Source organism: Acanthopagrus latus, chromosome 1 (assembly GCF_904848185.1).
Source record: "Acanthopagrus latus isolate v.2019 chromosome 1, fAcaLat1.1, whole genome shotgun sequence".
Taxonomy (NCBI): Eukaryota; Metazoa; Chordata; class Actinopteri; order Spariformes; family Sparidae; genus Acanthopagrus; species Acanthopagrus latus.
Genome location: NC_051039.1, coordinates 27,353,960 through 27,370,321, shown reverse-complemented (window position 1 = coordinate 27,370,321; position 16,362 = coordinate 27,353,960). Strand labels below are relative to the sequence as shown.

General features: G+C 39.0%; 1 protein-coding gene across 1 annotated transcript; it reads left to right on the top strand.

Moving 5' to 3' along the window:
• Positions 1-1,590: 1,590 nt before the first annotated feature.
• Positions 1,591-13,371, top strand: LOC119028282 (multidrug and toxin extrusion protein 1-like). The gene is made up of 16 exons (XM_037114073.1): positions 1,591-1,913; positions 3,893-3,994; positions 4,134-4,202; positions 4,422-4,570; positions 8,226-8,268; positions 8,408-8,452; positions 8,546-8,643; positions 8,799-8,896; positions 9,484-9,665; positions 9,814-9,922; positions 11,021-11,096; positions 11,606-11,675; positions 11,770-11,902; positions 12,000-12,094; positions 12,198-12,261; positions 12,343-13,371. The coding sequence occupies exons 1-16, from the start codon at positions 1,722-1,724 to the stop codon at positions 12,582-12,584; spliced, it is 1,767 nt and encodes a 588-aa protein (XP_036969968.1). The 5' UTR covers positions 1,591-1,721; the 3' UTR covers positions 12,585-13,371.
• Positions 13,372-16,362: the final 2,991 nt, after the last annotated feature.

The window sequence follows — 16,362 nt, the reverse complement described above, 5'->3', positions numbered from 1 at the left end:
CCATGCTGAGCAACCACTTTATGTATCTTTAATGTATGAAGACCTTGTGTCAAGTTTATCAGTACCCAATAAGGACATATCCAAATTTAGATTGAAATAAAACCTGGGAATAGGGGCGGCTGTAGCTCAGCTGGTAGAGCCGGTCGACCGGTGATCGGAAGGTTGCTGGTTCAAATCCCGGCTCTGGGCAGGGCTGAGCTGTATGTATGTCAAAGTGTCCTTGAGCGAGATACTGAACCCCACATTGCTAGTGAGGGCCCTGCGATGAGCTGGCGACTTGTCCAGGGAGTACCCTGCCCTCGCCGTGAGACAAGGCTGGGATTGGCTCCAGTAGCAACACCCCGCAACCCCATGGAAAGGGATAAGCGGTTACAGACAATGACATGACATGACATAAAACCTGGGAATAAATCTGAAGCGGGAGCTATGGGGTGATTTGTGATTATGTGATGGTGTAACATCTGTTTTAAAACTTCAGATATGGATTTTATTTTATTTCTGCAGGAGCTGTGTATCAGCCCTTATAAGCAGCACAAAACTCAAACATATCTCCCCTCATTTTTTAGGTGAGACATAGATAAGGGAACATTTCTACACTCCACCCTGCATTGTCCTTAACTTAAGGGGTTTTGACAGGGTGTATGTGACATGCTGTTGAACAATCATGGAGTTGTCATTCTACTGGATTCTGAGCTTTACTGGCTAACTTAATTACCTCCAAACTTAAGAGTAGCCATACTAAAGGGGTTATAAGATATGGCAGCCCTTACTGGATCACATGGACAACCTTCCATTGCACCAAATGAGAGGCATGGCCTAGGGTTACGGCACGCATGAGGCAGACACACAGTCACACATATTGTATGACTGAAGCATGCTGGAGATATGCAGTGGTGGAATAGGGATTCAGATCTTTTCGTTCAGTAAAAGTAAGTGTCTAAATAAGAGTCTAGAAAACTCTTACAAGCACTGCAAGGGCTGTAATTGTTGGCATTGAAGTATGAAATAAATACCACAAGAAGAGATCTTTATACAGAATGGCCATTTCAGAGTAACAATAATTATATTACTGGATTATGATTTGTAATGCATGAATGGGGACACGTTGCAGCCGGTAGAACTGAGTAAATCTTTAATTACATATGATAATATTTCATACTTTATTAATACAAAATGTTTTTTAAAAATGATAATCTGCAGAGAATGTCATTTTTGTGTTATTATTTTATATATTTCATATCTTAAATTCTGGGTTTTATAGTGTTTGCTATAGTTATAAAACACTTTGACATTTTGCTTTGTCATAAGTTGCTGTATGAGTAAGATTTATTATCATATCATAAAGCAGTAACTAACGCTATAAAACAGACCTAATGAAGTAAATGTATTACACAAAGTATTAAGACAAATGGCAAAATGTATGTGTTGCACTGCAGCTAATTTATCCTGAGGCAGTTAACTGAGTTTGTCAAGTTAACTGAAGCTGGTAAAGCGCACTTGCATGCGCACTTGAATGCAACCTTAAGTCTACCCAATGGCAGCGACGCCCCCAAATTCCAGCACGAGCTGGTTGGCTCCTGGGAGGGTCGGAGCCATGCACGTGCGTCAGCCCTCCTGTGATTGTGAGACATAACGTGCTCACTTCGTCCAACATTGACACTCTCAAGGAGACAGCAGTGAGAAGAAACCTGTCTGTGGAGAACACTGAAGTTTCTTCAGTCATGGACGGCCATGATAAAAACCCAGTTAAATACACAGAAGGAGTGAAAGAAGATTCAAAAGCGGGTGAGGCGACTCCCTCTGTCCAGGGTTCCGTTGAAGGCTGCGGCTCCTGCCTGGAAAGGACGAGGCGCCTCATCCCGCCGGAGTACCGGAATGAGCTCCTGCAACTTCTGAAACTGGCGGGCCCGGTGGTAAGACACTCACCACAGCCTCCAGGTCTCCTCCGCACTGGCTTTTATCATTCATCTGTAGTTTCCACAGCTTACCTAGGCACTGGGTGTTCACTTTTCACTCACTCTATGTTAATGTAATGACGCAAGCGTCAACTTAGGGCCCTTTAATTTTTGTTCATGTTAACTTTTGTGAGAAAAAAAAAATCGCAATCATCAGAACACCACAGACATTCAACACTCAAACCTGAAAGCCGCTGTCTAAATAACCGTGGACTGCACTGTATCTATACTTATTGAATCGTTTATGCTGCTCATCTGTTGTTATCATGCTTATGACGTCATTTATTCGACTTGTCATGACTTGATAGCATAGCATCACCTATCTTCTTATAATATTTTTAGACTGAGATACAATGTTAGGCATTATGTTCGCATCTGTGCATCGATAATTAGTGGGTTATTTTAAAAGGGTATCCAATTGTTACACATCTCGTTTAAAATCACTTCTCAAGAAGCACAACACATTTTTTCCTGCCGTGATGGTATCATATAATTCAAATAGCAAGTATATGTTAAACGTTTTAGAAATGTCATGGTAACTTGGTGGTAAGCACCAAGTTTGACGTTTCTTTGAAATGACCCTCAGTTTACCACAATAATTACTTCAAAATGTATTGAAAATCACCCCGACATTGTTTGTGTTGTTTTCCAATGAGCAGTTGATACATAGCTGGTAACTGCACTCCCCCCTCAGCAGGATACTAAACTGAAGTGAGTTGCAGCAGCTTATATCTAGCCTAACTTATTTAGGTTAGTAAAATAGTTGTACATTTCTTTTAACCATTTACATTTTCACCAATACATCAATGAACAATCAGACTCTCTGTCTGTTTGTTTTTCTGTTACACACACACACACACACACACACACACACACACACACACACACAGAGTTATTATATCAAGGTACTATACAGTTATACTATGTCTTAACTACTTTCCTGTTATAAATGTATTTGCTAATGTATTTTTGTCAATACAAAAAGACTTTGAAGACTGTGAAGCCATCATTATTAGACTTCAATAGGCAGTTAAGGAATAGGTGAAAGGGGAAATTAGTAACTTGATTATTAAGATTAATTTGTCTGTAATTAGCTATTTATGCTGGCTAATCATAAAAAAAATGACATTTAAAAATTGTTGGACATCTGCTGAAATAATAGATATCGGTGACAATGTACATGGATAAAAAATGCATCTGACTTTACTGACCTCACTTTAATTGAGTGGCCTCCTGAGTTGGACAAACTAATTGGAATTTTCCTAAAAACCTGAAAGAAATTACAAGCTTTTTATTAACTGTATATTAATTATTAATTAATATTAATTTTAAAGGGCCACTGTGTCATTTTGGAGAAGAAATATTGATCAGAAGGTCATTTTTTTATGCATAAACACACTAAGTAAAAAAAAAAACAAACTCATGACTGAATAAACAAACACAAGGGATGAAAGGACAGCACAATTTCATACTTTTACTTTTTTTTTATATTTGGCGGACCATGCTACCTCTCTAACTTCAAACCCTTTACTGGGGACCTTATCTTCCTCTGAGAACAGCTTGGTTACTCAGTTATGGAAAAAATATTTCCGAGGTTGTATTCTTAGCTCATAAATATTGTAAATATTACATTTTGGAGTTTGAATTTCTTCTCCGAAACTACGTAGTGCCCCTTTGAATAATGTTATTGTACTCTTCAACAAATTTTGAGGTAATTACAGTAACAATTTTGGCATCACTTCAAAGGCATTTCAAATGTATTACTTGGTTGCTACAATCCACTTACCATGAAATATGCAGACCCGTAAAATAAAGTGTCACCAAATTCACAAGGACACCTCATGTTCTCATGCTCATATTTATTTTTGTATGAATATATCTAAAATGTGTGTAAACAAAAGGGAAAGTAAAGGGTAATGGGTTTTTTTGTACTCCAGGTGATTTCCCAGTTGATGATCTTCATGATCAGTTTCGTCAGCACTGTGTTCTGCGGCCACCTGGGAAAAACTGAACTTGCAGCAGTAGCATTATCAATTGCGGTGAGGAGACTTGCTCAGTCCTGTCTGTGCTCGGACTGGTGTCACAACCTACCAGTGCAAAATTGGATTTCACACATTTTGAATATTCTGTCTTCTGATATATATGTGTTTTCCCTGACGATGTTTCTTTGTATTGCAGGTGGTTAATGTCACTGGTATTTCCATTGGTACTGGTTTGTCATTAACTTGTGATACCCTTATATCTCAGGTAATATTCTCACTGGAGATTCTTTCACTTTATTCATGTAACCAAGACAAATACAGCATCTGCTGCTGGGTTCCCAGGTTATCCTGGGGTCTCCTTTAAAACAATTCAACAATGAGCTTTTGTATCAAGTTAGTTTACTTTGACTCATCATACCTTGGATGTCGGTGTGATTAGTGTTTTCCAACTCTGCGTCTTTATCTGTGTACCTGTTTCATGCAGACCTATGGGAGCGGTAACCTGAAGCGTGTGGGAGTGATTCTGCAGAGAGGGATTCTGATTCTGCTGCTGGCCTGCTTCCCCTGCTGGGCCATTCTCATCAACACCGAACCCCTCCTTCTCGCCGTCAGACAGAGCCCGGAGGTGGCCAGGTCAGCCATAATTAATCCGAAAAACAACAATGACTTTTAGCAATTAATTAAGTAGCCTTGCGAAGCCAAACCTATCTCCACAGTGCTGTTCAGTGTTAGAGGAAAGGTCTGGCTACACCAATGTGCTCTGGCATGTGTGCACGCTTTAAACATAATTCAGGATGTGGCGATGGTGCCCCTGCCAGTACTGTTGTGGGAAACTTGGTTTGCGTGTGGGTAGGTGAGCCCTGGTATTAGAATGACTAAATCCCTGCAAAAGAAAGGTAACAGCTGCTAGCTTACCTGCATGCCCTTAGAGAACAGGTTAAAGTTATACCCCTTTACCACTGGTCAAATATCCCACTTGAACCTGCTAAGATCTGGCTTTTGTGTGCAATGGGAATGGGTGGACTCTGCATTTACACCCAGGTCAGTTTACTCTGCAGTAGAGATTGTTTTTTAACCCCCTCGGCTCGCCTCGGCTTTGATCTAAACACCAGACCTGGGTGAACACGCTAAATTCAGCCGTGCAAAGTGATGGTACATTATATACATTCAGCAGTGATGCGTAAATAATTACTGGACACACTGTTGGAGGTAGACCTGCTAATTTATGCGTGTGGGTTGCCAGCTTGGATGTCATGTAGCGGTGGGGATTTTGAAAACAATACAGTTAGTGGAAGGGAGGGGGGTTAAGGTGCCCTGTGAAAGACTTTATACAAACAGTCTGTATTCATTAAGTGAGACTTCTGACTTGATGTGATGCACATTTTGTCTTTTCTAGACTGGGTGTCTTCTTAGATGTGCAGAAATTTAGAGCTGGAATGAATACAATACGTTTGCACCATGACCTATCAACACACAGCGAATGTGCAAACTGGGGTGAGCATTCTTGTGGAAACATTCCTATGGATGCATTCATATAGAAGCCCATTCATGCGAGACAATGTTTTGACCTGTCAGTAGGCCCTGCAGCAGGGGCGACTGGGATGATAATTCAAGCTGGGAATCTAAGGTCAATTCAAGCCACTCTCCACACTTAATCCATTCACAGCGGGCCCCATTTTTTTGTTGTTGCCTATTGTTTTAAGTTTTCTATCCATAGCAGAAGCTTTATACATAGTAGGTGGTCATTTCACACGATAAGACATCAGCCAGATAATTAATTTCCCAACCAATACAGCCTAATTAAAGCTTAACACTCATTTGACACTGGCTGTGTGCAATATTTCACTCATGCTGCAAAAATGGCTGTTACTACAATAGTAACTATAAGCTACGAAAGATACATTTATAGAATTATTGTGAAGAACAGTGACATTAATAACAATGTACTTGGTAAAATTTGTGGTGATTTAAACACAGTTAACTCTGCTGGAAAACTCAACCCACCTAAAGCCAATATGAGTATCTTTGTTACGTCCCTTTTTATTTGTCCAGGGGGGAACAGGGAATGGCAACACAACAAAAAAATGCTTTAATAAGGATGAACGTAACTTAAATATTTCGTTCACAAAACGTGAGAGAGGAAAGGAGGAAGGTGGAGCGCCAAAGTAATGAAACCAATAAAACAAAACAAGGTCTATACTAATTATTAGTCAACAAACAAAAAAAAACTGTTTTCTCTGAAAAAGGAGCATTCAAAACAATGGTCAAAATAATACATCAGTGGCATCCGTCCACTGCTAGACTAGTGTTTTTAGACAGAGTTTACTACGCGATGACATGTACAGGGCACCCCAACTTACCTAACCCCCTTCCTCCACCACGCATATTTAAAAATCCAAAACAAAAACCAAGTCTGAGAATCTGTGTCATGTGAGGACCAAATGCAAAATCAGAGAGAGACAGTTCCTCAGCAGGCCCCCTTTTATTGGGCCTCCAGTCAGGTGATTGGCCACAGGAGAAATTAAGACAAAAGAAGGCGGTGGCTTCATGTCCTCTCAGGTGCACCTCATCACCTGGTCAGCACCTGAAGGAAAACTAGGAGAGGGAGAGACAGAAGAGAGCCAGAAAGAGAACAAAACCTATGCCCCTGCTGGACACATAACAATCTTTAACCTCTAAGAAAGGTTATTTACAGGGTTACAGGGACCTGGGTTCGAATCCCAGCCTGGGTCCCTTTGCTGCGTGTCACATCCTGTTTCCTGTCCAAGTCTTCAGCTGTTCTATCAAAAAGGCCAAAAAAATACTTAAAAAAAAGAAAGGTTATCTGTGCCGCTCATGCTGATGGAAAGTCAGATGAAGTTTCACAGTCTTCAAAACATGTCTGGATCTTAACAGCAAAACAGGGTTGCAGCATTCTCTTAATCAACTGTAGTCGAGTTAAAATGTTAAAACATAAAATGGCTCCACAGACCATTTTCACAAGGCAGCAACTTTCCTCAGACAGCACACTCAGGACAGGAAGCTTAAATGTTTTACTGTTGTGTTCCAGGTTGCAAGTCTTATAAACGTTGGACATCTGACAAATTGTTAAAATTTAACCAAATTGAACCCTATTTATTAATCGTAAACTGAAGGGCATTAGGTAGGGAAAATGCAGAGGGACATCAGGCCATATTTTAAGGTAAAAAAAAACATATTTGATAACCCATTAGCCTCCCTAAGGCAGTGGATAGTGTTAGCATTCAATCAATCTTTAGATACTGTTTCTGTATGATAGTGCTAAACAATGCGACAGGAAAGGCATGAATTAATTTGATACTGAAATATTGACGTACGTCTTGGACATAATCATTTGAGCTTGGAAGTCAAACACACTGGATGTAATCAAATGGTAATGTTAGCGAGGAAGTGGTTGATAGCTAAAGTTAGCTAGCAAGTTATCACATATGTTGTTTTACCTTGAAATATTGCCTGATTTTACTCCATATTCCCACTATTCATCATTTGGATCAATCAGGAAGCGCTGAAATGGTTTGGAGGCAGAGACTTTATATCAGTGACCAGGTGGTGGAGTAGTGACTTCAGCGGACAAAGACCTCAGTACAAAAGACAAATGTGACTGAGACACGGATGATTTTTCCCTAAAGTCTATGTTCCCTTTACTGTCTCTCTGTTCTCTTTTTACGGTTTACAGATAAATTTTCATTTTTTTTAACCTGCTTCTTTAAATCTTGCTCTATGCATACTTGGTGCTGGGCGGTATGACCAAAAATGTATATCATGGTTTTTTTTCAGATTTCTAACAGTTTCATGGTATATGTCGGTATTTAAAAAAAAAAAATGTATGCATAATCAGGTGTTCACAGCATTTTCTAATGTTACTGTTGAGAGGGGCATTACTAGCCCCTTTTAGATAGAAAAGGCGGCACATTTGCTGCAAGGTAAAGGCTGCATTCTGCTGCCCTGTCTATCTAAAAGGGAGGTTTAATATTCCGTCTTTCCCAAAAAGCCTTCACTGTGGTAGGCATAAACATGCGATGTGACGTGAGACACGAAGTTGGGCATGAACAGTGACGTACAACATATGCATCGGAAGCAAGCGTAGCATTCCGAACATTGTGTAATCAAATTCACCGGTATCGTGGTGTATTAAAAATTCATATCACAAGAAAATACACACTGGTATTCGGTGTGAACCGGTGTACCGCCCAGCACTAGGCATACTTATATTTCAAACCACATAATGTCTTGTGCATTTTTGTTTGTTTTGTTGTGTCTCTGCATGAAGTATTTCCCAGCTATATGTAAAGATCTTCATGCCTGCTCTGCCGGTGAGTTCTACACCCTGTGTTATAAGATATAAGATAATAATGTGATAAAGATTTTGAAGAGGTTTTCAGTTCATGCTTGATCATTATTCTCATGCTCAAATTTGCATACAGTGACACTGATTCTGTATCGTTTCTTCAGGCTGCTTTTATGTATCAGCTGCAAGGGCGGTATCTTCAAAATCAGGTCCAACAATTCATACACACTCATATCAAAGGTACTGGATAAACCGTATTTATCAAGATAGATATTGATACCAGTTTGTGCTGTTGTTTACAGGGAATTATATGGCCTCAGGTTATAACTGGAGCAATTGGAAACATCTGCAATGCGATCATCAACTACGTCTTCCTACATATTCTGGAACTGGGCGTTGCGTGAGTTTTCCGAAATCATTTTGTAGTAAAGCTTTGTTTAATGATAACATTCATAATTCATAACAATCGGATCAGCCATCTGGACACCAGATGTATGTGAAGTGTAGTTCATCTAGCATTTAGCTAGATCTGCGTTTCTCTTTTTCTTCTTTCAGTGGATCTGCTGCAGCCAATGCTATCTCACAATATTTTCTGGCTGTGGTCTTATACATTTACATCTGGTGGAGGGGCTTGCATAAGGCCACATGGGGAGGTCAGTTGTTTTCTCATTATTATTGATATAACTGACTACAACATGAAATTGAAATATTAAATGTGTTTTCTTCAGGTGTTGACTGCGTTGATTTTCTAATGCCATCCAGTAGTTTCATCCTCTTACATCATTCAAGTCCCTGTCTTTCACAACTTCATAACGGATTATCCGCTGTGAACTTTCCAGTGTGTAATGTTTGGCAAAATCAGTTACACTCTATTACTGTGTAATGTAGTATAGAGGAGAGGTTACAGCAATGACGCAGCAGATGAATTAGTATTTGCTTTAATTTGTCAAAACACCGTTGTGTGAGCAATGATTTGCCAGCAACACAGTAATTGCATCCTTATTGTGACGAAGGTTGGCATAATTTTAGAATAAAATATTTAATGAATCTTTTTAACCTTGCCTCGCTTAAATCTGAAGCACACATTATGACTGCTATACTATTTAAATACATTAAATGATTAAGTTGCATTGATAGATTTTGTCAATCATGAATCTCACATCCACTTGCGTCATGTCACTCGCACAGGAATTAACACGAGCTTAACCTACAGGTTAATTTACAAACCTGTGACTCACAGGTTGGACACTGGACTGTCTGCAGGAGTGGGGATCCTTTGTCAGGCTGGCCATCCCCAGTATGCTCATGCTCTGTCTGGAGTGGTGGATGTTTGAGTTGGGAGGATTTCTGGCTGGAATAATCAGTGAGGCAGAGCTGGGAGCCCAGTCTATAACATATGAGCTCGCTGTTATAGCTTACATGGTAATGCCTCTCAGTGCTTTCCCTACCACATATCACATATAAATTGTAAATGCTAACCCTTTGATTGTGTGTTGACCAGTGATCCAATAAAACGGAAGTTAAGGAGAAACAGCTTTAATACACTTTAGTTATCTATTTTTTCCCACAGTTCCCTCTAGGATTTTCTGCTGCTGCCAGTGTACGAGTTGGGAATGCTCTTGGTGCAGGAAACATAGAGCAGGCCAAGCTGTCTTGCAAAGTCCCCATCGTTTGTGCATGTAAGAACCAGAGCATACAGTGCATGTGGCCTGAAGAGCTTATTCACTTGGGCTTGGTAGCATTAGTTGTTAATGGAGATTTGAAATAAGCAGTAATTGAATGTAAGAAAGTACATTTACTCAATGACCATACTGAGGTACAATTTGATGTACTTGATTTTTTTTCTCCATTTCTAGAGCTTCATACTTCTATGTTTCTACATTTTGGAGGCATATGTTGTACTTTTTTGTGACAAACAGTCAGGTTTCCCTGCCTTGTTCACAGTATTTCTGTAGCTAACAATGTGCATGCCCACTTTATGTAAATGAGCATGGAATATGGCTTTTCATGTATGTTGTATGGACTTATTTCTGAGATGTTGCTAAAATTCTTTTGTGGATTTTTTTTTCTAAAACCCTGTTTACAAAGATATTTACTGTATGCACATGTGTACTAGTTCCTTTGTAGACTACATGCTGCATCAGAGCCCAAGTTGTGCTCTGTGGGATTTCTGTGTTGTGCTGGAAGTCAGTTGTTAGTTTATATTAGCAGACTCCATTTGTAGACGAGTGATCATTACCATTGCTCTCTCTTAGTGGAGGGGAGCGAGGCACTGAGACAAGGCACTCAGGAACATGCACAAATTCACATTCACCTTCACAAAGAAACACCACAAGTTCTCATTTTTCATATCACATAACAATCTGCTCACATATGGTAATAAAAAGTGACTAATACATGTTAATTGTTACAAAGAGCCAATCGAATTAAAAAACATTTACTCAGATAGTTAGAAAGTATTAGATAATACAATAATCAGCCTGGCCGAAATTCGCTTGACCCGTAATATACAATATATATAGTCCATACAAGGAAAATGCTTAATTATTTTTTTCTTGTACTTTTGATACCCAAGTACATGCACTGCCAGTAAATTACCATTTGATACTTTTGTTAAGTATTTACAATTTTCACTCAAGAAAATATTCACACAGGTGACTCATATTTTAGATATCTTTACTTCTTCTGAAGTATGACTTTTGGGTACTTTTTAAGTAGCTGATCAAAACTACACTAACAGCAACACAATGGATCTTTGTTTCTTTTTCTCATGGCAGTCATAATTGCATTTTTTGTTGGCGGAAGTCTTGGCCTCTCCAGAAATGTCATTGGATACATTTTCACCTCAGAGCAGTGAGTAAAGTCTTTGACACAATATCTTTCACTTCTTGCTCTTAATGAATTGTTCAGTTATTGTGTGTATCTCTAGTTGCAGTACATGTTCAATAGGACGGTCAGTTTCATATTGTTGTTCAGGCTGTTATAAATTAACTTAGGTCATCATCTTCATGCCAACTCACAATCACTGAACCCATTTGTTATGCAACATTGAACACTGCTAAAACAGCTTTTCCTCCCAGTTTTTGTAGAGTCTGCCAGACAGTATCTGTTGCACAGGTTTTTCCTTTTCACTTAACTCACACAAATATGATTGATTTCAGACATTAGGGTGACACTATTTCACATTTTTCACATGTAACACAAAGCTTTACACACTTAATAAAGTTAAACTTAACCTGAAAGTTCAAGATACTTTCTTTTTTACATTTATCTCTAAATAAATAGTAATTCTTCTCCTGTCCATCTCCTTATCAGAATGTGTTAGTATCTATCAAGAATCTGTCTTTCTCTCTGTGTTCCAGAGAAATTTTGCAGAGGGTTTCTGATGTCATGATCATATTTTTCTTCATGCATCTTGCTGATGCCGTTGCGGTGAGAAACAGTTTCATGCAAGTAATCAGGATTTCAGACCAATACTGGCATATATAGAATATGATTGGACTGAATGTCTGTTTCATGTCATCAGGGTGTGGTTGGAGGTGTTCTACGAGGAACAGGAAAACAGCTGATTGGTGCTCTGTGTAACCTGGTGGGATACTACATGATTGGCTTTCCTATTGGTGTTTCCCTAATGTTTCCAGCAAATATGGGCATTGTCGGTAAGAACAGACCATTAGTACTGTATGTAGCATTATCTCCTGTTTGTCAACTGTCACCAGAAAAGCCAATAAAAGTCTTCTGTCATGTCTGTGAAAGGACTATGGACTGGATTTACCATCTGTGTGTTGATGCAGTCCATTTTCTTTATCGTATTTGTGTACAAACTCGATTGGAAGAAAGCTGCTGAAGAGGTGTGTATATTCATCCATTGACGAATCAAAGTGCCACTTCCAACTTTGTCTTGAGATACATTTGAAGTTAGAACCCACTATTAACAACTGTCTCTCCGATCAGGCTCTTGTTAGAGCAGGAGTCAAGGGCAAAGAAGAAAAAGAGATGGTCAGGATGGAAAATATAGGTAAGGCCTGCCGCACTACCTAAAATATACTGTTGTGACAGAATTATTATAATACTAAAGGCTCTTCTTTCAAATCTCCAGACTCCAATCAGAACCAAGCTCAGTTTAGCACTTCTGCATCCAGTTGTGAGAGTGCTGTGGAAGACCATACATACCAGGAGGTACAAATTCCAGACCAGAATAAATCCACAGCCACAACGGTTGGAGATGTTCTGTCAGTAACACAGCTGGTTTTACGACGTGGCCTTGCCTTGCTGATAATGGTCATTATCCTCGTCGTTGGAATCTTTGCTAGTGACTTCCTGATCAAGCTGATGAAATGAGTCCTTAGATAATGTGAAGCCGGTAGTCAGACCAATGGTTGTCAGGATTGATAAAGTTTGATTAAATAATGTGATAGGATTCCTTGTGCTGTCAATCCCAATGAGGACCAATGGTTTATTCTGCAGCTTTGTGCAGCTTTTCAAAACCCTGTCATATATTACATAGAGCAATCAGTGGCAGAGTTGAATTAACTACAGTTATGAAGGTGTCAAACCTAGGAAGCCAAAGAGACTCCAACGTATGCTCACAAGTTAGAGGAGGAAGCCAGAGCTGAAATGCAAGTAATTGGGCCTGCAAAAAAAGGTTTAGGTATGTAGTGGTGAGGTTGCAGATGTGAACCAAACAAATGCCTTCCACCAAACCCTCTGTCACGGTGGCCATTGATAACATGAAAGGCTTTTTCCTAGAGTGTTTGGTTTGGCCATTCTGGACTACTGTAGAAACATGACATTGAAGAGGACCAGCTCCCACTGTAGTAACCTTATTCTAAAGTTAAAAAAAAAATCACAATTCCTGGTTAAAACTGCATATAATTATTATTATTATTATTATTATTATTATTATTATTATTATTATTATTATATTCAAATTCTGTCTGAGTTTATATGTTTGAGTAATATCCTGCTGGCATTTAGCTACGTTATTTTTCATACAGCAACAAATGTGATGAAAGTTGATGCAGCTCTTTATGTCACTGATTTTTACAAGGATTTTGTTTTGGACTCAACTTGTGACCCCTCCAGGGTGAATTTGATTTGTGCAACTTTAATAAAAAAAATCAGTTCATGTTTGTCTCACTGTTCAATACTATTCAGTAGCTCAGGTAGAGTTAAAAGAAGAAGAATAAAATTACAGAATGTTTGGATTTTAGAAGAACATTTTGAGACGTTTACACACTGTGCCCTGGGTTCAAATATACTATATATGTAAATTAATGTAAAGTAAAAACGTAAAGTATAAACACTCTAAGGTGAGACTCTTTTTATCTGTGTTATTGTAGGTAAATAATGACATCACATGCCCCACAGAGGGACAGCTCAGACTGTTTGTAACAAAATAAGGAGCGCTAATGTAAATTACATTAGCACTCCTTATTTTGACATCAGTGGCTTGTTGGAAGACCAAAACATAAAAATTCCAATATTTACAGTGGGGCAAATAAGTATTTAGTCAACCACTAATTGTGCAATTTCTCCCACTTGAAAAGATTAGAGAGGCCTGTAATTGTCAACATGGGTAAACCTCAACCATGAGAGACAGAATGTGGAAAAAAAAACTGAAAATCACATTGTTTGATTTTTAAAGAATTTATTTGCAAATCATGGTGGAAAATAAGTATTTGGTCAATACCAAAAGTTCATCTCAATACTTTGTTATGTACCCTTTGTTGGCAATAACGGAGGCCAAACGTTTTCTGTAACTCTTCACAAGCTTTTCACACACTGTTGCTGGTATTTTGGCCCATTCCTCCATGCAGATCTCCTCTAGAGCAGTGATGTTTTGGGGCTGTCGTTGGGCAACACGGACTTTCAACTCCCTCCACAGATTTTCTATGGGGTTGAGATCTGGAGACTGGCTAGGCCACTCCAGGACCTTGAAATGCTTCTTACGAAGCCACTCCTTTGTTGCCCTGGCTGTGTGTTTGGGATCATTGTCATGCTGAAAGACCCAGCCACGTCTCATCTTCAATGCCCTTGCTGATGGAAGGAGATTTTCACTCAAAATCTCTCGATACATGGCCCCATTCATTCTTTCCTTTACACAGATCAGTCGTCCTGGTCCCTTTGCAGAAAAACAGCCCCAAAGCATGATGTTTCCACCCCCATGCTTCACAGTGGGTATGGTGTTCTTTGGATACAATTCAGTATTCTTTCTCCTCCAAACACGAGAACCTGTGTTTCTACCAAAAAGTTCTATTTTGGTTTCATCTGACCATAACACATTCTCCCAGTCCTCTTCTGGATCATCCAAATGCTCTCTAGCGAACCGCAGACGGGCCTGGATGTGTACTGGCTTCAGCAGGGGGACACGTCTGGCAGTGCAGGATTTGAGTCCCTGGCGGTGCATTGTGTTACTGATAGTAGCCTTTGTTACTGTGGTCCCAGCTCTCTGTAGGTCATTCACTAGGTCCCCCCGTGTGGTTCTGGGATTTTTGCTCACCGTTCTTGTTATCATTTTGACGCCAAGGGGTGAGATCTTGCATGGAGCCCCAGATCGAGGGAGATTATCAGTGGTCTTGTAAGTCTTCCATTTTCTAATAATTGCTCCCACAGTTGATTTCTTTACACCAAGCGTTTTACCTATTGCAGATTCAGTCTTCCCAGCCTGGTGCAGGTCTACAATTTTGTCTCTGGTGTCCTTCGACAGCTCTTTGGTCTTGGCCATAGTGGAGTTTGGAGTGTGACTGACTGAGGTTGTGGACAGGTGTCTTTTATACCGATAATGAGTTAAAACAGGTGCCATTAATACAGGTAACGAGTGGAGCCTCGTTAGACCTCATTAGAAGAAGTTAGACCTCTTTGACAGCCAGAAATCTTGCTTCTTTGTAGCTGACCAAATACTTATTTTCCACTCTAATTTGGAAATAAATTCTTTAAAAATCAAACAATGTGATTTTCTGTTTTTTTTTCTACATTCTGTCTCTCATGGTTGAGGTTTACCCATGTTGACAATTACAGGCCTCTCTAATCTTTTCAAGTAGGAGAACTTGCACAATTGGTGGTTGACTAAATACTTATTTGCCCCACTGTATTTAGGTTTATTCAGGTTCCATTTAGAGATAGTGCTCTTGTGCCTTTGTCACTCATGGATATTGTTGTAACATATACACTATATAAATGTCATAAAGATGTAGCTGTCCCTGAATGACTCTGTGATCTAGTATGCACATGTATTTCATTTAGTATCCTCTAAATGTGATGAACTTTTTTTTCTTTTTTATGCCTTTGTGGACACTGCTGAATGTTTTGCTGTAAAATTCCAAAGACCACAATCAGAGTGAAAATCAGCAACATAAAGTAAGTTGTGTAAGCATTGCATTTAAAGTATTTTCTATTATAAGTAGTTTTTCCACGTTGTGTCTATATATAAATAAATAGCTGAATGATTGATATAATTGGGTTGCATATATTTGTGTATAGCATGGCCCAACACCGTACAATTCAAAGCTGTGTTTCACAGTACATATGAGACCGTTTCATGGTTTGGAACATGCCCTCTAACTATTACAGACTGTGAGTTGACAGAGTCCTTGAACATCCCAGTGAAAATCAAAGTACCACTGCTTAATCTCAGTATTGCTCAAATTGAAGTAAAACCATTAGTGCTGATTAATGCTGAAGTAAAGTATATAGGTTGCCATTTTGAAAAAGTAATTAACGTGCCTACTTAGTGCCAGTTTGTCCAAAGCAGTGAAAATGATTTTATGAGGAGTCTGGCGATGATTTAAGAAGAGGAAGGAAAAAATACATCAAGCTGGGGTTTTTCATCACAATAAGTACTTCTTGCCCTGTGGAACAAGTTGTATGTTGTGTTCTTTGGCTCTGTGAGTTTTTCAGAAACTAAATAAATAACCCAGATTACTTAATTTTCCTGGAGACATCCTAGGAGCCAATTAACACCTGTGAAAAGCTTTGTTATTATTTCATTGATTTTAAACTTAAAAACAGGAACATTTCAAAATCACAAGTAATTAATAAATAATAAGTAACTTTAATGTCACCGCTCCTGTTCACATTTTAAGTGACAACATAATAATAATAATAATAATAATAATAA

What these genes read in the sequence shown, in the direction of transcription:
- LOC119028282 (XM_037114073.1), top strand. Translation starts at nt 1,722, where the DNA reads ATGGACGGCCATGATAAAAACCCAGTTAAATACACAGAAGGAGTGAAA. An exon ending in CAGTAGCATTATCAATTGCG is followed by an intron (nt 3,995 to 4,133) that starts GTGAGGAGACTT and finishes TTTGTATTGCAG; the next exon opens with GTGGTTAATGTCACTGGTAT. An exon ending in GGTCAGGATGGAAAATATAG is followed by an intron (nt 12,262 to 12,342) that starts GTAAGGCCTGCC and finishes TCAAATCTCCAG; the next exon opens with ACTCCAATCAGAACCAAGCT.